Below are 25,078 nucleotides of genomic sequence, written 5' to 3'. Positions count from 1 at the left end.
GATTCTCATCGCAATAAGTGACGCAATATTGACTCGTTCTTCTCGAACCGGTTGACAGTGCAGGTGTGGCAGATGTGAGGAGATGACGTCTTCTGGTGTGAGGAAGAAAGAGCCAGCAGACGAGCCTAATCAGTCATGCCTTATGGCACTGTTTCTTTACTTTGTCTCTCGCCAGTTTGTTATGCGTCCCAGCTGTTCGTTATGTGTCTCGCCAATTCGTTTCGTTGTGTGTGTGTGTCTCACTAGTTCGTAATGTTTCTCACTCGTTCGTTATAAGTCTTACCAGTTCGTTGTGTGTCTCATCATTTCGTAATGTGTCTCACTGATTCATGTGTCATCAATTCGTAATATGTCTCTGATTCGTTATGTGTCTCGCTGATTCGTTGTATGTCTCGCCAGTTCGACATGTGTCTCACCATTTCGTTATATGCCAACGTAGACAGAGGCGTTATATGTGTGAGTATGTCTTTAAACGCTTCGCTTCATACGATGGACTCTCCCGGTACTTAGACTATAACAAACTTGAGATGTTAAGAATATTTTCAGTGATATATTTCCAGTATAAAACGAACAGTCGAAACATCTAAGTCCTGGCTGTGTTATCCAAGGATCCTGCCTTTGATCTTTAGATAACTTCATCATGTAAATTAAGGCTACTACTCCAGTCATTTTGAATGAGTGCAGCGAACCAAGTGTAATCCATTAAGACTTTTCAAAAATGGCGTTTGATGTCCCCACAATTGCACTCAAGGCCAGTGTGTGGTAACTGAAAAATTTTGCCCAGATTCTGAAGTTCCTAAACCCAAAATCTGTGTGGCTGGTAGACCCTGGGTTTTGGCCACGAAAGACTAACAAACACACAAACACTTGAAAATATGTTTTAAGATCCCCTCATGACACTGAATTTACAATTCAACGCACACTGTATGATAACGTAAACACAGACTACATGCGCATTTCGGGAAGACTACGCTTTCAGTCCGGTTCAGCCATACTTCTTCCACCTTCCTTGATTCTGAAGGTTAAGATGTGAACATCAAAGGCACTTACTCACAAGCTGGTTATTATTCTCCATTATAGATCCTTCTCTCCTGGTAACTATGTTGTATCAAGGCTTATGAGTTCCTCAATGTTTAGCTCAAACACTTGCATTTGGCCGTGGATCGTAGCCCTAACTTTGGTCAGTCCGAAAACGGGCAGTGTTTATCGATCTAGCTTCGTATATATATATATATATATATATATATATATATATATATATATATATATATATATATATATATATATATATATATAAGCCTTACATCATCGCTAACAGTATAGTTTGCTGGAGACAAATATTTATTTTTCCTCAGTAAATAGAACTCTTGAGTTGCCACACATCTCATTTCAGGTGTATAAACAGAGTCGTGATCGGTCTTGGGTGAGGTGTTGATGTTGAGAGAGATTTATTTGCTCGTGTGAGGGAGGTAGAGGTTCCGCTGTCCCTCTCTCAATTGGTTTTGATTGGCGGGTGTTTATGTCGACCTTCCTAACCCCCCATTTTTGCTTCGTAGATTGCCATCTTATTGTCATCTTCTCAGACACGGGTAGACGGTTACTTGGAAATTCCACGTTAGTTCGTTCGCGATCTGTGTAGGTGACGCTCCAATACGTATTCACTGATGGTGTTGATGGTCCCTGCATGCCTCCCTCCCTACATGCTTCGCTTCGTTGAGTCACAAACAAGACTTCATGGAAACAGCTCTCATACCTCATTCCTGATTGCAGCGCAAGACTCAAACTGTAGCGCTTGACGATCCGTTGATGCATCGCTTAGCTCGGAAGTCATCTTCTGAATTATATCATTATTTTTCCTTTTTGTGTGTGTGCATTCATATCCACTAATGATGTCGTTATATGAAGATTACCTGATGTATGACCATTAAACGCTTGCGCAAGTAAAATTTCATTAAATGTTTCTCCGTCTCGCATCATTCACAGCGACTCTGACCTGGACTTCGGCTTCGAAGCGATCGTGCGGTTTCTCAAGCTCGGATAATCATTTGTGCACTGACTGACGTATCACAACAATCTTAGCTGAGCCACTGTGAACCCACTCATTCATGGGGATGTTAGACTCTCTAATTTTTTCCCCATGTAATGCGAGGGATATAGAAGCATAGAAACATGGGTGACACGACAGTGCTATATATTAATGTACGTATAGGAATTGCAGCCAATGAGCGAGCTTTTAGGCCAAATAGAACCTGCTGGTGCAATAGGATGGAAGACGAGTAAGGCGAGTTTCAAATAGCTTCATGGTGTGAGCAGAAGTGGTGAGGGTACTGGGACGATAGCTAGGAGGTTCGTTTTTTCCAAGGGGCGGGCTAGGCGAGCAAGGGCTTGTCTTTCGAGAAGGAATGGAAGTTTAGGTTTTTAGTCAAGATACGAAATAGACGAAAGGGAGAATGCCATTTGATGTCGTATTCACTCGGAGCTTCTTTCCCATTTTCGTCTGTAATGCTATTTCCTGGATTGCATTTTTTTTTTTTATACTTCTGCTGATTATACTACAGAGAGAGAGAGAGAGAGAGAGAGAGAGAGAGAGAGAGAGAGAGAGAGATTCTCATCACTTAAACGTACTTAACGACAAGATTTTGCCCAAAAGACAGGTCTAGCAAGCGTGTAGCGTAGAAAAATCATAAGAGTTAAGATAAACGAGTCGTGTGAGTTACGTGTTGTCGTGTTAATGTGCGAGGTGGTAGGGGGAGAATTGGTTTGTATTGTGGACTGAACAACTGGGTGAGGCAGAATGAAAAAGACATCTCCATGGACCAGACTTGCGAAGCTTGACAGGCACTGCCAGACCGAGAATGTGTCTCCATACATAAAGGTATCCAGGTTGAAGTATTACGATTAGGTAAGGTCATCGTAAACGGCTTTCCGTTTACGTTGCTTGATTCGCAACAGAGAGGTGTGTGTGGGGAGGAGAAACATCAAAATTGCGGTTTGAGTATGTAACAATCTCATATCAACAGCCATGGATAATAACCAAACAATCTTTTTATATATCTTTTAATTCTGTGTATTATTCAGTGTGTGTGAGGTGCCACACGCAGTAGGTAGGTAGGTAGATAGATAGATAGATAGAGAGAGAGAGAGAGAGAGAGAGAGAGAGAGAGAGAGAGGAACGTATGATCAGTTATAGAGAGCGTCGCCCTCGTAAGTGACGGTGGGGTGGAAGCCGGTGCCGTCAGCGTAGTACGTTACGGTCTGGAGGCGTCCGTCGGGCAGGTGGACGAAGTAGCTCCCCTCCGTCAGGTGGCCCTCGCGAGCTTCCCTGTGGCCGAAGTAGGTGCCGGAGTAATCGTCCTGGACGGTGTGCTCGAAATTGTAGAAGGCGGGCGTCTGAGGAAGGGGAGATATATATACGTATATAGGTTCTCCATTCAGACGAATACTTGAGTGTTAGAACGCTAACCAGCCTGTCATTCGATAGGCATTATGATGTGGCACTAAACCCATCTAACTATTGATAGGAGTGGCTTATCTTTTCAATAAGTGAGTGCACATATATGTTTGATTTTTTTTTTTGAATAATCCGTAAAATATGCCACGTTTGTGATAGAAATGCCCAAAATGGAATGCAAAACTTATCAGTGGCACGGAAAACAAATAATGATTTCAATATAGATTTATTATCCTAATGAAACATTTAACAAACGCTACAATTCATCAGCCAAAAGTTATCTCATTTACTCTGCTATCACGTGCCATGCACTGTGAGAATATCCCTAGCCCCTGTTGCCATATAGCCAACCCACGTTATGGCAACACATGCCAGTCAAACAACGAATAAGATTAAAGATGAACATAACGAAGTTTCTGAAATGAATCGGACATTGGTAAAATGTCTTCTGGGAGCTGGACTCCCGGAGTTGAAAACTGACACACTTGTCCTCATCAAAGGGTATAAAAGAACCATACATCTTAGCGTACTCACGTTATGGTAGGGGTCCTGGTAGGCGAATCCGCTGTAATGCAGGGGATACAGTAGAGGTCTCGGGCCACGAAAAGGGCCGTCAGCAGGGTGTGGCAGGCCGCCAACGGGATGGTGTGCGAAAAGTGGGCCGGGAGGGTGTAGATGCCGTGGCTTGGCGCGGTGGTGGTGTGGTGGCAGCGCCGCTCCTGTGGTAGCGATGATCAACATGGCCGCGACACAGCTCTGGGGCGAAGATCACAGCATTCATGTACTGGCATCACTACATAACGAATACACCCCCAAAAAATATTCCTTTTTAGATTATTTCTCTTTTTTTTTTTACTAATATTAACACAAAATATCCAAAATAGTATTTCCCCGAGAGTAAAGCAAGGAAAAATATTGTTGACCATTTCATATACCTTGCGCATCATCTTTGTAGACTGGAGAATGAGTGGGGTCAGAGACACGCTCCCCGGGTTATATACTTGGCGCCTGACCTCCACGCATGCGCACTCACCAGGAATTGGGCACAGATTTGGCAAATGAAACATCCCGTTCACAGAGAATAATCCAACGTAAAAGTGTTCACGATTACTCAATAATTTCACAGTCACTATATCCAGGCAGTTTAGCTCAGAAAAGAGAAGGCTAAGAGATGATTTAATACAAGAATTTAAAAATTTATCACAGACTTTGATAGTCCTGCTGATCAATCAAGAAATGATTCGTCTGATTTCATTCGCAGTGTACAAACTCGTGAACCTCGAATAAGACGAAGTACATTTTCTTTTAACTAGATTTTAATCTTATGGATCGATGTGTTGATTAAGAGTGGTTGAAAGCAGAACTCTAGATACGTTTAAGAATAGACTTGATGAATGAATCATTTTCGCCACCTTTAGACACATTGACAATTTGCAAGTTATTCTCTTTGAATTAACTGTGACAATTTGCAAGTTATTCTCTTTGAATTAACTGTGACAATTTGCAAGTTATGCTCTTTGAATTAACTGTGACAATTTGCAAGTTATTCTCTTTGAATTAACTGTGACAATTTGCAAGTTATTCTCTTTGAATTAACTGTGACAATTTGCAAGTTATTCTCTTTGAATTAACTGTGACAATTTGCAAGTTATTCTCTTTGAATTAACTGTGTACGATCTAGCTTTTACCACACAAATCTGAGAGTTTCTGACATCTTTCTATGATAAAACAGCTTCGTCAAGATCCGATGGTATGTTTCGGTTTGAATTCCTTTGTATTGTCAGTGTTTATGGCTTTTCGTTGATCATGGGGTGCAGCTGTCGTTTCCGTCATATTTTGAGAAGCTCGCTCGATTCCACTCGTATTAATTAGCTACTGCAATGAACAAAAATGAAGTAACTTTAGCTATATTTCTCGGAGTTAAACTTTATTGCAGCGTCTTTATCTGCAGTTATCTTGATTTGTGTAGAATAACCAGGTAACGGAAAGTTATCGTCAGCATATTTTCTAAATATTCTATTAAGACTTTCACTAGCCCGCCACGGAACACTCTCGCTCCTGTAGAAGGAATGGCTTGAACGACTTTTAAAACTTACCTCTCATTGGCTGCTTTCGTTGTCGGGGTCTTAACGCTCTTCTCCGTTTTCTGTACAAGCCTATCCTCACCTTCTGAGAATATGGTAACCTAACGGTAGCGTATACTTGATAGATGGTCTTCATTAGAGAGATAAAGGAGATCAAAACATGCTTTTGATTGGTGTTCTCTGCTAAAAGTGTTCTTTAGTAAATGGAAACACTATATTTTTCGATCGCGGCTGTACTTTTGCATAGAAAATTTGGAATTGGTGGCTATAAGCGCAAGAAGAATATATATTTTTCTTTTTCAAACATCCTATTTACGTTTATTTCTTTCGTTTCTATCTCCAACGTTGCGTAACTTGGCAATTTGTCAACACTGAACTCCATTGGACGCTTTCCGAAGGTTCACATTTTCTGTTGGATCGTCTCATATCATCGCATTTTATAATTTCGTATCGTCAGCATATTTACAGATTTTGGAATTGGGCCTCGTTTTATATTTTGGCTGCTGCTGCTTCCCACAGTTTCCCAGTGAAGAGCGGTCACTCGAGGATTGGGTATTATATAACTTCATTCTTCTTTCGGACAGTTGAGCTGTAGAATTCACTGAACTTCTTTCATCTTTCCCTCTTCGTATAACATTTTCTTCTTTCAAAAGTCAGATCTACAAACACCCACTGAGTCTCGCTTAATTCACCGCTTTCTTTTCCTTTTACTTTAATCATTCACTCAAGATGGCTTTTGACTGGGCATGTTTTCGTATTTTTCTCGTGCAATGCTGGTCAACAACTGAGCCTTTGCTTTGCGAAAATAAACCCTAGTGGGATTTCGCGAGTATTTACTTTAATGTTAGTCTGTTTTTTCTTTCTGTAAGGCATTCCTTTACCCTTTTCCATATTTCACCTCCAATAATACGAATTTTGATCTTATGGAGAAAAAAAACCTATACATAAAAGTTTGTCATAGTTCTTTTGGATGTCTTAATAGATAATATGTCTTTTGTTGATATACCTTTTATATCTACGATGTTTTGTTTATAGCTTTAAATAATTTCAGTACATATAAGAGACAAGGTCTATTGATATAAAGGCCGTGTTGACTACATTATCAATATCGTTATTTACATTACTTATTTTCTGTTACTAATAAGTTGGTGCTAAATGAACATTATTAACTCATGATAACTCTCTGTACGAACAGGAGATAACAGAACTTCTCCTTTTTATAATGACTCGCTGGAATAGTTTTAATAACGGGAGAAAAAGCAAAGCTACGTTACTTTCTTCCTTTAAAACCCGAGGCAACAGGCCACATTGATTTTGCCGACTTAATCGGATTTGAATGGCTAACGCTCCTGCACAGGGATTTGATCTCATACATACAAGTTTCTTTTTTTTTTTCATTACAAGATCATCTGTACGTAGGACAAAGCCATATTGCTCTGGCGCGTTTGAAGCGACACTAACAATACTGCTTACACTTGCCGTCTGAAATAAGTGTCCTAATTTCATTCATTCATGGTCCTATGGCCTCGTTTTAAGCATGATTGACGTGTTAAGTAACTGCTGATATTTTTTTTTGTGAATTACTGCTGCTCATTTATCATAGTAATAGTTCTATGGTATCGTTTAAAACATTATTTACGTGGTAACTAACAGAAGAATACTTTTGAATTCACTGTTGATGTTTTTTAAGCAATTCTCATGATGTTTCCTGCTATACATTTCACACCTACTGTTTCTTTTGAAGGTTGTTTTCAGCATGTCACTGCGCAGTATATGAAAATTTCCAATATTTTTTTTAGGCTTTTCTCTCTACTGATATGTTGCACTTGTTACCTCTTCACTCAAGGTATTAGCAGCATGTCTATCCTTTGAATTTATTTCTTAATCAAAAAATGATCGTGTTAGTGGCGCAGTTTAGCACTTTTATCTTTTGAAATTATTATATATTTTCCTGTGTCTGATATATGGCACTTCAAATTCTATACTTGTCATCTATATGATATATGGTACGCCCTTTAGATTCTCTAGTATATTCGATATGATGTGCAATAATAACTCCAGAGTCGATCCTATAATAATCACTGGTTAGCCAGTGTCTGACCAGCGTCGCGGGAATGTATTATAAAACCCTTGTAACTCGCTCACGTCTCGGTGACCAACAGGACTATAAGATTGTATTCATCTTTTGCCCCCAAGGTCATATACTCAGTTGCACGATTTGTATTCTCAAGGGGAATGATTAAGTGTTGGATCATGGTTGTAGAGAGAGAGAGAGAGAGAGAGAGAGAGAGAGAGAGAGAGAGAGAGAGAGAGAGAGGCATGCACAAAACTTTGGCTTCATCTCAGAATTACTTCGGTTACACCACTGTATCTGACAGCTGGTTTATGAACGGGTCTGTCACAAGACAAAGTGGCTCATGTTATGGGGTTAGCTGCACATAGCAACACACCTAGCCACTCTTAACAATTGGCTAGGAAAAAAAAAAAAGAAGATAGGTTTAACAACACTGACGGTTAAGGGAACTTGTAAAACAGTAGAGTCACAAGGTGTTACATACACAGCTACGGCATAACGTAGGATCGGGTAGGTTTGAGTGTTGCTCTGTGTTTACATGTTGAGTACGCGAGATAGGCTTCGAAGGCGTTTGGGCTATCTGCTGTGGCGGCGACGGACGCGTCCCTGATGGTGTTTGACGCGTGACTTTATTGGCGTTTTTCCATGACTTTTTCAGCGTTTCAGGAGTGATCTTGATAGTAATAGATCATGAAATGTGTTCAGCATGATGAAATATAGCATCCACGATCTCTCTCGATTCTACATTATTTGTTCGTATTTGGAACAGTATGAAATTAGCGATTGGAAACTCGTAGTGTGAAAAATGTTTTGAGTAAAAAAAAAAAAATAGTGATACGTTTTGTATCTTTTCGTTAGACAACTTCTCAGACAAGTGGCAGGGGTAGTAATCGTAAGCAATAAGATTCATTAATTTGCTTTAACTTTTCACTGTAGCAAATTACGTGATATTGTTTCACGACGTTTGATGGTGGTGGTTGGTGTAATAGATACTTACGAAAGAAGAAAAAAAAAACTACTCAAAAATGATATAAAGAGAGGATACGAATAATTATATTTCCTCAGACGCAATTGAGTTTATCAAAAACTGAGTTTGCGAGACATTTCGTTGCGAGACACTGTCTCGCGTATGTAGGCGAAGAGATGGACGAGATGAGTCATGGACGACATTCCCGTATGTTTGTGATAATATTGGTGCCAAAGACTCGCTTCTTATCATTGGGTTAGTGAGGAGGAAGGAGGGGAGGGGGAGATCAAGCATGGGGTGTTGCTCTATGGTGTACAGAAGGAGTGCCGGGGTGTGGGGTGGAGGGGAGAGTTGAGCATGGGGAGTCGTTGGTCTGTGGTGAAGTTACATAAAGGAGTGGCGGGGTTTGGGGAGGAGGGGATTATAGAACATGGGGTTTGTTGCTCGACGAGTGGTGTACGGAGGAGGAGGAGGAGGATGGGAAGTGGGGGCGCGGGCGTGGTGTTGAAACCAGAATGAATGCAGGGAAGTGTTGTGATGTCACCTGGGTTGGAAGAGTCTTGCGAAAAGGAATTTTGTTCTGAAATGTAAAAGGTCAAGACAAGAGGGTGACATGAGACATCGCCACCCCTGGCACGCCATGTATGATGACATCCGAGAGTTAAATGGAGCGGTTGATGCGTACAAGAAGATCATAGCTGGGGTGAGGGGAGAGTTCCTGTGTGTGTGTGTGTGTGTGTGTGTGTGTGTGTGTGTGTGTGAGAGAGAGAGAGAGAGAGAGAGAGAGAGAGAGAGAGAGAGAGAGAGAGAGAGAGAGAGAGAGAGATTGTATTTACGAATTTCTACAACAGGATTTTGATATTGGGCTGAGCTAGGCACGTAGCGCTCACCGCAGGAAAGTTTTGAGTCGTGTAAGCTACGCGTTTTCGCGTGTTAATGCGTGAGACTTGTGTCTGTCCGTGGGTTGAATGCGTGCGAGGCAGTGAGGAAAAAGACATCAACCTGGGCCAGGGAAGGGAGTGTAAAAGCCACTGGAGTGCTTGGCTCATTCCGACCACCAACGCCGAACACCATCTTCATGAGAAGGTCAGTCACGGGCCGTCACAGGACAGACTGTCCATGATGAGAGAGTCAGTCACGGGCCGTCACAGGACAAACTGTCCATGAGAGAGTCAGTCACGGGCCGTCACAGGACAAACTGTCCATGAGAGAGAGTCAGTCACGGGCCGTCACAGGACAGACTGTCCATGATGAGAGAGTCAGTCACGGGCCGTCACAGGACAAACTGTCCATGAGAGAGTCAGTTACGGTCCGTCACAGGACAAACTGTCCATGAGAAGGTCAGTCACGGTCCGTCACAGGACAAACTGTCCATGATGAGAAGGTCAGTCACGGTCCGTCACAGGACAAACTGTCCATGAGAGAGTCAGTTACGGTCCGTCACAGGACAAACTGTCCATGAGAAGGTCAGTCACGGTCCGTCACAGGACAAACTGTCCATGATGAGAAGGTCAGTCACGGTCCGTCACAGGACAAACTGTCCATGAGAGAGTCAGTCACGGTCCGTCACAGGACAAACTGTCCATGAGGGAGTCAGTTACGGGCCGTCACAGGACAAACTGTCCATGATGAGAAGGTCAGTCACGGTCCGTCACAGGACAAACTGTCCATGAGAGAGTCAGTTACGGTCCGTCACAGGACAAACTGTCCATGATGAGAGAGTCAGTCACGGGCCGTCACAGGACAAACTGTCCATGATGAGAAGGTCAGTCACGGTCCGTCACAGGACAAACTGTCCATGAGAGAGTCAGTTACGGGCCGTCACAGGACAAACTGTCCATGATGAGAAGGTCAGTCACGGTCCGTCACAGGACAAACTGTCCATGATGAGAGAGTCAGTCACGGGCCGTCACAGGACAAACTGTCCATGATGAGAGAGTCAGTTACGGTCCGTCACAGGACAAACTGTCCATGATGAGAGAGTCAGTCACGGTCCGTCACAGGACAAACTGTCCATGATGAGAGAGTCAGTCACGGTCCGTCACAGGACAAACTGTCCATGATGAGAGAGTCAGTTACGGGCCGTCACAGGACAAACTGTCCATGAGAGAGTCAGTCACGGGCCGTCACAGGACAGACTGTCCATGATGAGAGAGTCAGTTACGGGCCGTCACAGGACAGACTGTCCATGATGAGAGAGTCAGTTACGGGCCGTCATAGGACAAACTGTCCATGAGAGAGAGTCAGTCACGGGCCGTCACAGGACAAACTGTCCATGAGTCAGTCACGGGCCGTCACAGGACAAACTGTCCATGAGAGAGTCAGTTACGGGCCGTCACAGGACAGACTGGGGTTTACTTTAGACCTGTCCAGTCTAACATTAGCCAAGAGACGTGAGCCAGTGAACCAGTGGCTTTCCACGCGTACCAGACTGACTTACGAGTTTCGGATCCTCTTCCTGTATGACGAATAGCATCAGGGAAAATGGAATCCAATGGTTCCGTTGTCTTTTGAATTCCTCTGTATTTCCTTATGAAGGTGATAATAGAGGTCTGGAGGAGAAGGGCGCGTCGCGTCGCGAACGTACAAAGGAATATGAACCCATCTATCACTTTTTTTTTTTTTAAAGTCAGTGGCTCCATCGAGGTGGTGTGATGGTGTGAACGGATATGCTCGTCTGTTGAGGATTTCACTCTCGACTCGAACCCTTCCTTCCCTCCCCCATTTCCCCCTTGGGGAGAAACTGCGAGAGGAGAAGTGGCGACAGAGGGAGGGAGTGAGGGTGAAAATTGCATTCACTTGACGAATGATGATGAATGGGTGTCACTGGATGGAAAGATTTCCCCAAGAACACGAGCGCTTCCTCCTGTCGTGGCATAGTGGGGGGAAATTATTATAATGGTCTAAGCTTATTCTCAGCACTACAACTTCCCTCCTCCCCTGATGCTCTGCTCTGGAAACTTTCAACCCCAGTCGTGCTTAATAGCTACATCAAGTGTGTGTGTGTGTGTGTGTGTGTGTGTGTGTGTGTGTGTGTAGAATGAAAGACTCTGTGCTAGCTATACTTTTAAACTTATGAGTTTTTTTTTTATTTTTTAAGCAGTGGTTTTATTGGGTGACGACAGAGAATTGTGGAGTATCAGTGATATGCGCGTGGCATTGTGTGTGGGGGGTTGGGTTAGGTGGGCTAAATATAGCGCTTCGTTGTACACACTGTGAATGTAGCCCTCTGTATGAACTGAATATAGCTTCGTTACGCTGTCAGTATAGTCTTCGTTATATATACTGTCATTGTAACCTTCGTTATATACACTGTCAGTGTAACCTTCGTTATAAACACTGTCAAAGTAACCTTGGTTGTACCTTGTGAATGTAGCCTTCGCTACATACACTGTCAGTGTAGCTTTCTTTATACACTGTCAGTGTAGCTTTCTTTATACACTGTTAGTGTAGCCTTCGTTGTGAATGTTGCGTAGCCCGGATTATACACTGGATGTTTATATAAACTCATGAATGTTGCCCTACGTTATGCACTCTTGTGAATGTAGCCAGTGTTATCCAGTGAAAATGTGGCTGTGTGTTTAGTCCCAGTGTATGTTACGCTTGTACATCACCCACTTTGTATGTAGCGCTTGTTGATGAACCGTATGTAGCTCCTGTACTTCGTCATCGGAGGATGGGAGACCAACCAGGTCGACAAAGGGAAGTGGGAGGGCTGGGTCAGTCGTAACCCCAAGGACGAGGCATGGTGCAGTTTCCCTCCCACTCTTACTCCACCCTCCTCGCTCGCTCGCTCACCTCGCTCGCTCGCTCACCCGCTCGCTCGCCCTGGTCAGGGCTCATCCATAAACCATCGCTCTCTGTCTGTGAGTTATATGGCATGTTTTTCCTTTGTGATTTTTATCCTCACCGTTGATGCTATAGATAAATGTCGTCATGGGTCTTCAAGTGTTATGTCTGCGTTGTTGCGTTTGTGCATTAATGTCGTACGCTGTACGTACGTTTGCTTACGTTTTCTTCTTGTCCCATTGTGTTGATTGTCTTCGTACCCCCCCCCCCCCAGTTTTTATCTTTAATTACATTTCCTACGGCACTGGATAACTTGAGTCGAAAAATTCCTTGAATACCATCTTGCCCGTGTCACGTATTTGTACTTGATGGGATGAAAATATTCATCCCGTTATTTACCTTGTACGTTTTCTATGCACGGGAGCGTGTCCGTAATACTTGGGGTTCAGTGTCGTGTGATATATTATTGTGGATTTCATACATATAGTGCATGTCGCAATATGTATCCCTTGTTGTTCGTTACTGATAGATGTATATGTACATGTATATTACATATAGGTACACATACATCATACGTATCATATATAACGCTGGTGTAAGCTGACGGGTGCTATGAGAATTTTTGGGCCACCGAAGCGAGAGGAAGTTGACTCCGACTAGGCTTGCAGCTCGCTCCCGCCCACCATCGCACGCCTCCTCCAGCAGGAGGTGTCGTCGACAGACCGTGTGTGTGTCTGTGTGTGGTAGAGTGAGCAGGATAACTCCCTCCTCATGCTAAGAGTGTAAGCAGGATTAGTGGGCTCCTGCTGGTCTACAGGTGTGGTGTCAAGTCTCGCCCACTCCTGTTGGTCGCTAGTCTTTGATTCGCTACGAGCGTCGTCTGTCGCTGCCGTAAATGTGATCTGAGATTTGGCTACCAGTTCGCCGTATCGATAAACTCTGCGGCAGTTCTATTCATCTAATACGCGTGAGGTTGTTATGGATGATCGAACTGCTCTACAAAAATCTGTTAAGTCTGTCTATCGTAACTAGTGGTGAGAGGAAACAATGTCTGGGAAAAAATATAGTCCTATTATTTATAGAGGTTAGTGAATTTATTTACCAGTATTACTCATTGGGTGGCAAGTTATAAGGTATTAAGGACGATTTTCAATTTTTTTTCCCCCCCTCCTGGTTTCTTCAAAGCCAAAACTTGAGGACTGAAAATTCGAAACTTATCTCTCTCTCTCTCTCTCTCTCTCTCTCTCTCTCTCTCTCTCTCTCTCTCTCTCTCTCTCTCTCTCTCTCTCTCTCTCTCTCACGAGAGAAGTTAATTTAAAAGTTCTGAGGATTCGGAACACGACTGGATGGGGGTTGAGGCAGTGTTGCAGTGCGTTCGTTAATGGGGAAGCTGCACTGGAAATGTGGAGTATTGCGTGCATAGGCTGCGAGAAAGAGAGGGATATAGAGCATGGCGGGACGACGAGGATTTTGAGAAAAGGCGATTGAGGAGAAATAGTGATTTTCGAAGAGACACTGAATCTGGTAGAAGGATATAAGGGGATGAATGGTGGAGGGGGGGGGGGGGAAAGAGTGAAAAATTATACGTGAAGAAAAGATGAGGAAAAGAATCTAAATGTTAAAGAAAACGAACGAATGAGGTGGCATAAATGTTGAAGAGAAGTTTATTTAAGGAGCGAGATTAAATTTGACAAGATTAGTTGAGCGAACGCTTGCTATAAATGAAGAAATCTTTTTAAAAGTTGGGGAGAGAGAGAGAGAGAGAGAGAGAGAGAGAGAGAGAGAGAGAGAGAGAGAGAGAGAGAGAGAGAGAGAGAGAGAGAGTATTTCAAAAGAGCTGATTGGTAATGATGTTAGACGAGTTGCTTCTGTATGCACAGTAGGGTTAAAATTATTGATGAATAAGTGTCTTCAGTGCGCCTGGGGGAGAGGTGTGTGGTAGGACGGGCCGGGGAGAGAGGAGTGTGGTAGGACGGCCTGGGGGAGAGGTGTGTGGTAGGACGGCCTGGGGGAGAGGTGTGTGGTAGGACGGCCGGGGGAGAGGTGTGTGGTAGGACGGCTGGGGGAGAGGTGTGTGGTAGGACGGCTGGGGGAGAGGTGTGTGGTAGGACGGCTGGGGGAGAGGGTGTGTGGTAGGACGGCTTGGGGGAGAGGTGTGTTGTAGACGGCTTGGGGGAGAGTGTGTGTAGGACGGCTCCGGGGGGAGAGGTGTGTGGTAGGACGGCTTGGGGGAGAGGTGTGTGGTAGACGGCGGGGGGAGAGGTGTGTGGTAGGACGGCCGGGGGAGAGGTGTGTGGTAGGACGGCTGGGGAGAGGTGTGTGGGTAGGACGGCCTGGGGGAGAGGTGTGTGGTAGGACGGCTTGGGGGAGAGGTGTGTGGTAGGACGGCCGGGGGAGAGGTGTGTGGTAGGACGGCTTGGGGGAGAGGTGTGTGGTAGGACACCCGGGGGAGAGGTGTGTTGTAGGACGGCTTGGGGGAGAGGCGTGTGGTAGGACGGCTTGGGGGAGAGGTGTGTGGTAGGACGGCTTGGGGGAGAGGTGTGTGGTAGGATCGCTGGGGGAGAGGTGTGTGGTAGGACGGCTTGGGGGAGAGGCGTGTGGTAGGACGGCTTGGGGGAGAGGTGTGTGGTAGGACGGCTTGGGGGAGAGGTGTGTGGTAGGGTGTGTGGTAGGATCGCTGGGGGAGAGGTGTGTGGTAGGACGACTGGGGGAGAGGTGTGTGTTGTACAATGTATAGGTTGTGGTAAATGGATCCATTAGTGAACCCCCATTTCGGTGAAGAACATTATGGGTTTTGAATAGGTTTTTTTTTCTTCCATTCAGAGAAATGGAGAAAAAAAAGAATCCATTGAAAAGAAAAAGAGGGTGTCTTCTGCATTTATAGATTTAGAAAACGGCGTGTAAAGTGGACAGGAAAACCATTAAGGGAAAGTGGTCCACTCTATGTTGTGTGTGTGTGTGTGTGTGTGTGTGTGTGTGTGCATGGGAAACTTCTGAACGCTGTGGAGAGTTTCCTTAATGGAAGGAAGTAAGAGGAGCTTGTGTGAGACCAAATGGTGGTACACGAGAGTGTGGGTGGCGTGAGGCAAATATAGGAGTACTGTGCGTTCGAGGTCTGTGTGTGTGTGGCTGTGTGTGTGGCTGCGTGTGTGTGTGTGTGGCTGTGTGTGTGTGTGTGTGTGTGTGTGTGTGTGGGATGTCAGTGTCATTATTCTTGTCACTTTTTCTTCACTGGTTTGGTGGCATTACCTTCCATGAGAGCGAGGTGTGGTGGGTGGCTTGTGGTATCATACACGACGTTGGAGGCGGAGAGGGAGGGACGTCGCTGCGTGTTGTGTATACTTCGTGCGGTGAGGAAGTTATCGGAGGGGGGTTATGTGGCGTGAGGGGATGGGGAAACCCCATTAGCTAGATGCAGGTGTGGCTATGGACGCTGTTACAAGGCATGGGTAGACGAGATAGCTTAGTCAAGATGATGTACAGGAGTACAGGGGGGGAATGTTGTACGAAGGGGAGTACTTTTGAGTACTTTTCGATGAGGATTTTAAAAAAAATAAATAAAAAGGTTGGGGGGCAGGGCGAGAGCGTAGCGCTCACCGCAAGAGAGAGAGAGAGAGAGAGAGAGAGAGAGAGAGAGAGAGAGAGAGAGAGAGAGAGAGAGAGAGAGAGAGAGAGAGAGAGAGAATGACTGTGGAGTGTTAAACCAAGCCAGTAAACTGCCCACGTCCGGGTGAGGCAGAAGGAAGAGGGAAGTTCGCGGAGATGTATAGACAAAGAGGCTGGATTGACCACCATCGGGGCAAATGACTGATGAAAAAATGCCTGGAGATTTGATTTTTCTTTTTAAAAGAGCGATCGGATCGTTTTGGAATCTGCCTAAAGCCCAAGGGAGATTTAAACGGAAATTGGTCTTTGGTATTTTACGTTTGGAAAAGCCGACTCAAACAGCACAGTAAAAAAGAAACTCATTTCGCATCTGCGTGTGACAGATTTTTTCTTCTCTTTTTTTCATGAATTTGGTTAAAAAAAAAGAATAGCGATAAAACTATGAGATTTCGAGAGTGTTTTAATATGAAAATTTATGATTTTCATTTATCTAGATTTCATGTTTTCATATATCGTAAATAATGTATAGTTATATTTATGACGGTAGATACACATAATTACGGAACAAGACTGTCTTCACACGAAACTCAAGCAGTATTTGGCCAAATACCAAATTTCTAAGAGTTTTTTCTTTTCTTAAGCAATGGCAGGTTTTTCACCATCTCACAAATTCGTAAATACTTTTCCCTCGTCTCATCTTTCTCCGTTTCACAATTCTCTCTCTCTCTATCAAGGCCTCCTGGCCTTGATGGTGGACTCCTGTCCGTGACTGGAAACCTCCAATATGAAAAGATAATGTTCCCTTTGGCCCAAAAGGACGTGCAGCTACGAGAGAGAGAGAGAGAGAGAGAGAGAGAGAGAGAGAGAGAGAGAGAGAGAGAGAGAGAGAGAGGGAGAGAGAGAGAGAGAGGGAGGGAGAGAGAGAGAGAGCTTTCTGATCCATATATAAAGCAGAGTTTGGCAGAGCCACAGGACGAGAGAAATGCTGCGGTGGTGGTTGGTAGATGTGATGACGGGACGAGGTTAGTACACACAAGGCGTACAAACTACTGGGCTCCATCGGCTCTTTCTCTCTCTCTCTCTCTCTCTCTCTCTCTCTCTCTCTCTCTCTCTCTCTCTCTCTCTCTCTCTGAGAGGTGACGTTCAGCAAACGCAGCCATCCACCGTAATGTCAGAAGGGAAACGGTCTGGCCGACGAGAACAACGCAATGGTGACTTTATTCACTATCAGTCTGTTGAGCGAAAAAGCTTTCTCGACTGCTGAAACACACCGCATGCCATCATTGTTGCTGATTGGCTGTCGAAACAGCTCTCGCGTGTGGATCAAAGGGGTGAAGACAGCTTTGGGTGGAGGGATGGCACAGACTTGGTCATTCCCGCTGCGCCATCTGTGTGTGCAAGTGGATTTATTCTTGTATCTATCGTACGAAAATGCCGGTTCATTCCTGGTGCTCCAACTGTGTGTGCAGATGGATTTATTTCGTATCTGTTATACGCAAATGTCATAATTGATAAGATAATTCACATGTGGAATATAAACGTGGATGTATTCTGTATCTGTTATACGCAAATGTCACAACTGGTAAGATAATTCAGATGTGGAATATAAACGTGGATGTATTCTGTATCTGTTATACGCCTGGTAAGAAAATGAAGATGTAGAATATTTGTGATGGTAGAACGCAAGTTAAGAGACCGCAGTTGTATTTCAGGTTTATACTTAACATTCTGGTTTGTACGTGCGACACTGGGCTTCAGAGATTTCTTTTGGCTATGGGGCAGAAAGAGTTACACTGATAATGAATGGGATGAAATGTAGAATTCAGCCGATACGGGATCAACGGGAGGCAAAGGCCATGTCACTAAGAAAGTTCATGTCATGTAGACGCGAGCGAGGCGCCATCGCTGTGTCCAAGAGTGATTGAAAAGGAGAAGTGTATGGCTCCTGCGTCCGTAAATTTGCAGAGAAATTTGCAAAGGGTTCTAGCGTAGTAGATCTCAAAGTCCTGTACCGAACATCCTTTTCCACATTTTTCCTAAGCTAGATGAAAGGACGTGTTCCCGTCTTGTGTTCATGGGGCCGGGGAGCCTGTCATGTTGGTTTATCTCGCTGCTCTTCGCTCTGTGTCTCTCTGTATACTGTCTACTAGGGCTTCATTCCAGTCAGGGTGACCCAAACTGGAACACGGTAGTGGAGGAGGAGAGGCACCAGTGAAGAGTGAGGGGTTTAGTCTTGCGAGACCTGAATTTTGGGTGTTGTACCCACGAAGCCCCGAATTTTGTCCCTCCTCCTCCTCTCCGGAACCGCTTCGACACACTCCTGACACTGTTTTGTGGAGTAGTCTTCCTCATTTACCCTCAATGGTTCAGCCGATCTCACACCGTAGCTAGCGACCTCCTCCTCCCTCCCTCCCTCCCATCTCACACCGTAGCTAGCGACCTCCTCCTCCCTCCCTCCCATCTCACACCGTAGCTAGCGACCTCCTCCTCCCTCCCTCCCATCTCACACCGTAGCTAGCGACCTCCTCCTCCCTCCCTCCCATCTCACACCGTAGCTAGCGACCTCCTCCTCCTCCTTCTCCCTCCCCTTCTCTCTCTCTCTCTCTCTCTCTCTCTCTCTCTCTCTCTCTCTCTCTCTCTCTCTCTCTCTCTCTCTCTCTCGCCCCAGATTTGACAGACGGTGTATGTGAAACTTTCCACACACTTTGTGCAGTTCATTTGACTCCGTGAACCCCGTCGCTCAGCTTTCTTCACCCTTGCAAGCTGTGGATGTTTTCTTTTTTTTTTTTTTTAGTGTCTGTATTGAGTTTGTTTTCCCATCTCTGTCTCATCTGCGAAGGTGGATAGATTAATAAGATCACTACCTGTCCCATTTGTCATTGATGTATACATAGGTAAGGTGTTACCGGACTCCCCCTGCTCCCCCCATGGCCTCGCTTGTTCTCTCTGTCGCTGCCCAACTAGAATTGCTCACATGTGTGGAAAGGAAATATGTGGGTTTTTAATGGAAATGTGTGATTTTTTTTTAAATGTCTAACCAAGATTGAGACACCAATTACTTCATAGCTTTCTTCTGGTGAAATGAGATCAGATTATTTGTTGCGTATGCTTCGCGTACTTGCATAAGAGGGAGGAAAGAAGTAAGAAGCACTTTTATAAGTTTAAAAAGTACGAGTATCATTTTGAGACCCCGGGCTCACGTGGATGGAAGACTCGAGTGAGTGGTCTGTGTTCGGCGGGGCTGTGTGTGTACTGAGGGTCACGCCCCTCTGGACCTGGGAAGCGAATAATGACGGCAAAGATATTATAATCACTTCACAAAATGACTTTAGAAATCTCTCTCTCTTGCTTGCAAAATGACCCTCACTTCACTGGTCTGACTCGTTACGTTAGTGACGTTGAAGGTGAGGCAGGCGTTCGTGAGGCCGTCTGCGAGCTGGGGAGGCAGAGAATGCCGCTCCCTGCTCGGTTGACATGGCTGGGTAACCATACCCTCGACCCTTGCTTATGCCACCGCCCTGCTCGTAGGCGGCCGTCGCTGGGGAGATGACCATCAAAACAAGAGGAGAAATGCTGGACACATATGACAGGGGTCGCGTCTCGACGCTTTTGGCGCAGGGTGGGTCATCACCACGGCCCATTATGCGTGTTAGAGAGTGGTGACAGAAGGGCGTGACTGTGACAACGCAAGGGTGTGCTCGCGGGAGTCGAGTGGGTGTGAGGAACGCCACTTGGGCAAGCGCAACGCGCCACACACCACCGTCCGCGTCAGGGGGAGGTTAAGAGAGCTCTCAACGGAAGTCGTGGTTACGAGAAGCGATGTTACGTAGGAAGATTACGGTTCACACACACACACACACACACACACACACACACACACACACACCGTATCTATCCACGCACTTACGCAGCGTCGGCCATCGTAAGAATTTTATGGTCATGGGGAAAGCATTGTTCTCGCCCCTCCTCAGCATTAAGGCCATATTAGGCAATATGATGGAAGACTACTGCATCATCGGTACGATAAGAATAGCCTCCATTGATAGGCATTCCAACACCAATGGATGTCGTGGTGTTCCAACTTCCTCCTACGACGGAAACTTGCGCTTCGTGTATGAGGATGGACCCCAGTATGGACGATCGTCCGTATCCAGTCTTAATCCATGGGTGGGGAAGGCGGTCCCACCCTTCCATTCTACTTCTGTAGGAGGTTTGACAGGTGTGAGACCCTCAGTACAACGAGGGAGTGGTGAACTCGACTCTGGGTCCGGATGCCAAGGATCTTTTAACAAAGCTTAAACTATTTAACGACCGCTGCTTCGGTTATAAGATGACAGGAATTTTAACGTATTTACCGACCGCTACTTCGGTTATAAGATTATAGGAATTAACACCTCTTTGTCAGGGATGTCTGAACCCAGCGTCATGACATTGCATCATATCTCTCTCTCTCTAGTTATATGATGTCACAACGTCACTCACTCGCAGCCTGTGTTACCTGCCAACGTGCCACTTTGCAATTTTGATCTTAATACGTCCAACAAAGCGGCGGAGATTTGGATATCCGTTTTGATACTTGTGATAATATGACATATTATCCACAGCTGCTGATGGAGACTCGTCCTATTTTTCCTCTGCAGTTTTTGTCGATGTTGCGCTGATTACAAATATTCCCCCTAGTCGAAGCCACGTCCTTTTTAAAAAGTATGCGAAAGAAAAACAAAAAGAAATAGAATCTTGAAAAAAAAGGGGGATGGGTTATATTGAGCTCCTGAGATGCTCTTAGATTCATGTCCTGGTAGTGAATATAGGAAGATGTGAAAGACGAAAGAAAGAAAGAGAGGAAAAAAGGAATAGGATTTTTCTCGTCCATTCGATGAACGAAGTTAATCCTCGTGTGGTTGGTCCTCTCACAGGAACCGTGGGAAGCAGCAGCCTGTGGCGGCGCGCTGCGGGTCCACGCGTCGTCTTTAGGGAGGACTTTGGCCGTCAGTACGACACTCTGGTCTGGGCTGCCGGGCAAAGACCCCGGCAGACCCAAACAGACAAAAAAGACGTCTCACAAGAGCAGTGGCCAAAAGTAATAGCTATAGAAGAGAGAGAGAGAGAGAGAGAGAGAGAGAGAGAGAGAGAGAGAGAGAGAGAGAGAGAGAGAGAGAGAGAGGCAGTAGCAGCGGAGGAGTTAAAATTAGTGCTATGATTCCATTCCGATTTGGAAAATGAGACGTGGAAAACGATCTAGTTCAGATAGAAGAGCAATACTCCATTACTGGGTGAGTGAGAGAAGTTATGCCCTAGAAGACGATGATCATGATGCCACTACTACAACACCCCCAAGGTTATATGGGAAGCGTATGTATGTGTGTTATCCAAAGATAGAGTAGATGTTAGGCATATAACCTCACATCATTGTTATGTCAGTGTTAAACTGTAACTTTTTTTGAGATTTCTTGAGAGACTCGGGACGAAGTGAGAGTAATGGAGCATTAGTTAGTAGAACGGTTATTTTTTTTTCTCAGGAATGGGCTACACCAGGGCCAGTCCTTCTAAGATGAAGGAAAGGATGTGATTTTTATAGTTATTTGGCGAGCAAGGATCGGGAGCTACACTGCTCACACAGGCGTGTTGGTGTGTTCTTTATGGAGCGAATTATTTCTGTTGGTTTAGGCCTTGTTGTCTCAATATATCATGAAAATACGTACGTACTGTATTGAATATAACGAGGTTTTTTTTTTTCTTTTTAGTTTTTGATAGTCTTCGAAGATACTTTGTTATAGTGCTTCTGTAAACATACATGCAACGTTTTCTCTGTTGGGTTCAGAAATCTAGTTTTCTTTGATAGAATGGCGGAGACTTGACTAAGTTCAATGCGTCTGAAGTGAAGTCTTGCTTGCATTGTGGACTCTCGGACACATTCTCGAGATGGTGTTTAGACTACAGACTGTTAGGTTATGACGTACGAAATCTGAAGCTATTCAGCCAGCGAAAGAATGAACTTATCGGATCACCATGTTAAGAAACACGAGTAAACACGCCTATTGTGTAATAACTAGATGTTTTTTTTAATCTTAGTAAAAACAACATTGAAGAATGAAATTCAACGTTTTACCTGATGTATAAAGTTTCGTTTAGTGGTCTATTTAGGCATCGTTTGATGGGTGCCATATATTCGTTTGTTCCGCTGGAATGGAACAGTTGAAGTGTGTGTGTGTATGTGTGTAGCACTTTTGTGTTTGGGGATTTGTTTTGCCATTTCTTTTTTTGCAATTCCCACGGCTTATTCCCAATGATCTGCAGCTTATTGAAAAGAGAAGGTACTTATTATTTTTCTTTTTTATATTAAAGAATGAATTCCATTCCACCCATTTCGCTGTTTAAAGGCAAATAACACTCTGTTCGCACCTCTCGTTCTCCATCTTGTTCTTTTGAATCTTTTACCACTAATGCTTTCAACTCTCTCCCTTTTGATCCAGTAGTACGGCACTCACAATCATGGAGTTTCTGATAACCCTCTTGCATTTATAGAAGAAGTTGTCCTTATTTGTTATATATATCATATAAGAGCGCGTTTTTGTCTTAGGATTTTATCATTGTATCTAAGTTCATTTGTCACTCATTGTCTAGTTTGGTATCTGAATCTCATATATGGATTTATGTGTTTTAATTGCATTTTATTATGTTTTAAGGTTACAACTTTTGTATCTGAATCTCATATATGGATTTATGTTTTAATTCCATTTTATTATGTTTTAAGGTTACAACTTTTGTATCTGAATCTCATATATGGATTTATGTGCTTTAATTGCATTTTATTATGTTTTAAGGTTATTACAACTTTTGTATCTGAATCTCGTATATGGATTTATGTGTTTTAATTCCATTTTATTATGTTTTAAGGCTATTACAACTTTTGATGTTTCCGTTTTTAGTCATTTCGTGTACATAACAGGTCTGACGCCATTTACGTATTATGTATATCGTTAATGTGATGGCCTTGAAAAGAGTACGCGCTTGCCCGTGCCTTTTCAGCTAACATGAAAAAGAAAAAGTTGTTTAGCAAACTATTTCATAGCCAGATAACCATGTTAACAGTAGGTTGGCTAACCATATCACAGCCATTGTCTAAGTAGCCATTTGACAAGCAGTCGCCATGTACACTACACCAAAAAGAAGAATGATGATAAAATGTCGAATACAATCTCCTCCTATGCATCTCTTGTCACAAAAACAACCACCCAACCACGTCATTCAAGAGCCGGACGGCACAAAAGAGGAGAGAGAGAGAGAGAGAGAGAGAGAGAGAGAGAGAGAGAGAGAGAGAGAGAGAGAGAGAGAGATAAACCACGTCATAAACGGTTGAGATAACGACCATAAGCGAAACGGAACCGAGAAATTAATCCAGTTTTATATCTCCAAAAAGGAAGGCTGAATGGCCCGTTCGTGTCCGGCTGAGTGCGGATTTTTGTAAAGAAAAAAACAAAAACAATAACTAGTGGTTTCAGAGAGAGAGAGAGAGAGAGAGAGAGAGAGAGAGAGGAAGGCCTGGCGCGTAGTACTCACTGTATATACATACTGCTCGCTTGTTGATCCTCTGTCGCTCACATTAGCATAAGTTGTCCTTCCATCCGTGGGTTCATACGAAGTCAGTGTCACTAAAGCGATTTTGTCTTCATTTTCAATGTGAAGGTGTTGATGTTCACTTCTAGTAGAAGTTTTATTTCACTTGCCAATATATATATATATATATATATATATATATATATATATATATATATATATATATATATATATATATATATATATATATTCCTATGAGTCCACGGGGAAAATGAAACACGAAAAGTTCCCAAGTGCACTTTTGTGTAATAATCACGTCATCAGGGGAGACACTAGAGAGAAATATAACATGTCAGTTGATATACATCAAAGAGACGAAGCTAGGACGCCATTTGGTAAACATGTAATTATATATATATATATATATATATATATATATATATATATATATATATATATAGATATAGATAGATAGATAATGAGGCTCAGGTCTTCGTAGAGCAATGGTGATGTATAGTTAGGTTACATTTTCGTATGAATATTTTAAGGGACTTGTATAATTATCTTTCAAGTGACAGATTCTAAATCCTAGTATTCTTTTTTGTTATTTCATTCCATTTTGTATGCTGTCACGTACATACCTTTCTTTTTCCAAAATTGTACAGTTCCATTGTTATCTTTTCACCCTCTCGTAAACAGTCCATATGTTCTAATTCCCTCGATTTTCTTTTTTCTTTTTTTTTTTTTACTTGTAGAATGTTTCTAAATTCTTCCCAGTTTGGTAAATGCACCAAGTTTGGTTGGTGGCTCTCGCATTAAGCGGGATTCAATTTCGCTTCTTGTGAGCTGTAGATTTTTTCCAAATGAACTTTTTGTCTCTCGCATGGGAAAATTGGTTCTCGTTACCTTCCTCCCACTCAACATAAGACTTGTTGGTACAATTCTTCATTGTGATCTTCAGCTTCCATTTTCTTTCTTTCCTCATTTATGGTCCATTCTTGAATCTGCTTTCTCCTCAGCGCCAGTTCATTATTAGATTTTCTGTTGGCCTAGTTATAAAGTGTATCCACTTGTGGTCCTGATCTGTCAAGAATTTATTTTTTTCTTTTCTTTAAACAGTTCAAATTTTGCGTAGCTAAATTGCCATAGGTAGGTTTTCCTCTTCACTCAGATGTGGCAGGTGCAGCAGCAGCCAGCCGGTTAGCTTGTGTACCGTATGAGCTCAGAGTTAACAAGAAGGGACATGGCGCGTAAGAGCTAGGCTGTGACATGGCGCGTAAGAGCTAGGCTGTAACGTGGCGCGTAAGAGCTAGGCTGCAATGTGGCGCGTGAGAGCTAGGCTGTGACATGGCGCGTAAGAGCTAGGCTGCAATGTGGCGCGTGAGAGCTAGGCTGTGACATGGCGCGTAAGAGCTAGGCTGTGACATGACGCATTAGAGCTAGGTTGTGACATGGCGCGTAAGAGCTAGGCTGTAACATGGCACGTAAGAACTAGGATGTCACCTGGCGCGTAAGAGCTAGGCTGTAACGTGGCGCGTAAGAGCTAGGCT

At 43.8% G+C, this 25,078-nt stretch overlaps 2 protein-coding genes across 2 annotated transcripts in view; one reads left to right on the top strand and one right to left on the bottom strand.

Moving 5' to 3' along the window:
* The window catches only part of LOC139756786 (uncharacterized), a 626,428-nt gene that overhangs the window by 17,738 nt on the left and 583,612 nt on the right, over nucleotides 1-25,078 (top strand). The gene's annotated exons all lie outside the window — the stretch shown is intronic.
* On the bottom strand, nucleotides 3,080-4,203 carry LOC139756664 (adult-specific cuticular protein ACP-20-like). Its single transcript, XM_071676323.1, has 2 exons — nucleotides 3,986-4,203; nucleotides 3,080-3,390 (listed from the first exon to the last, which is right to left on the bottom strand). Exons 1-2 carry the CDS (start codon nucleotides 4,190-4,192, stop codon nucleotides 3,181-3,183), a joined length of 417 nt encoding a protein of 138 aa, XP_071532424.1. The 5' UTR covers nucleotides 4,193-4,203; the 3' UTR covers nucleotides 3,080-3,180.

The sequence above is a fragment of the Panulirus ornatus genome, chromosome 23 (assembly GCF_036320965.1).
Source record: "Panulirus ornatus isolate Po-2019 chromosome 23, ASM3632096v1, whole genome shotgun sequence".
NCBI classification, from domain to species: Eukaryota; Metazoa; Arthropoda; class Malacostraca; order Decapoda; family Palinuridae; genus Panulirus; species Panulirus ornatus.
This window is presented reverse-complemented; position numbering and strand designations above follow the sequence as displayed.

Excerpts from the sequence above, each read along its gene's own strand:
- LOC139756664 (XM_071676323.1), bottom strand. The coding sequence starts at position 4,192 with ATGTTGATCATCGCTACCACAGGAGCGGCGCTGCCACCACACCACCAC. Across the intron at positions 3,391-3,985 it reads ACCAGGACCCCTACCATAAC|ACGCCCGCCTTCTACAATTT; the intron begins GTGAGTACGCTA and ends CCCCTTCCTCAG.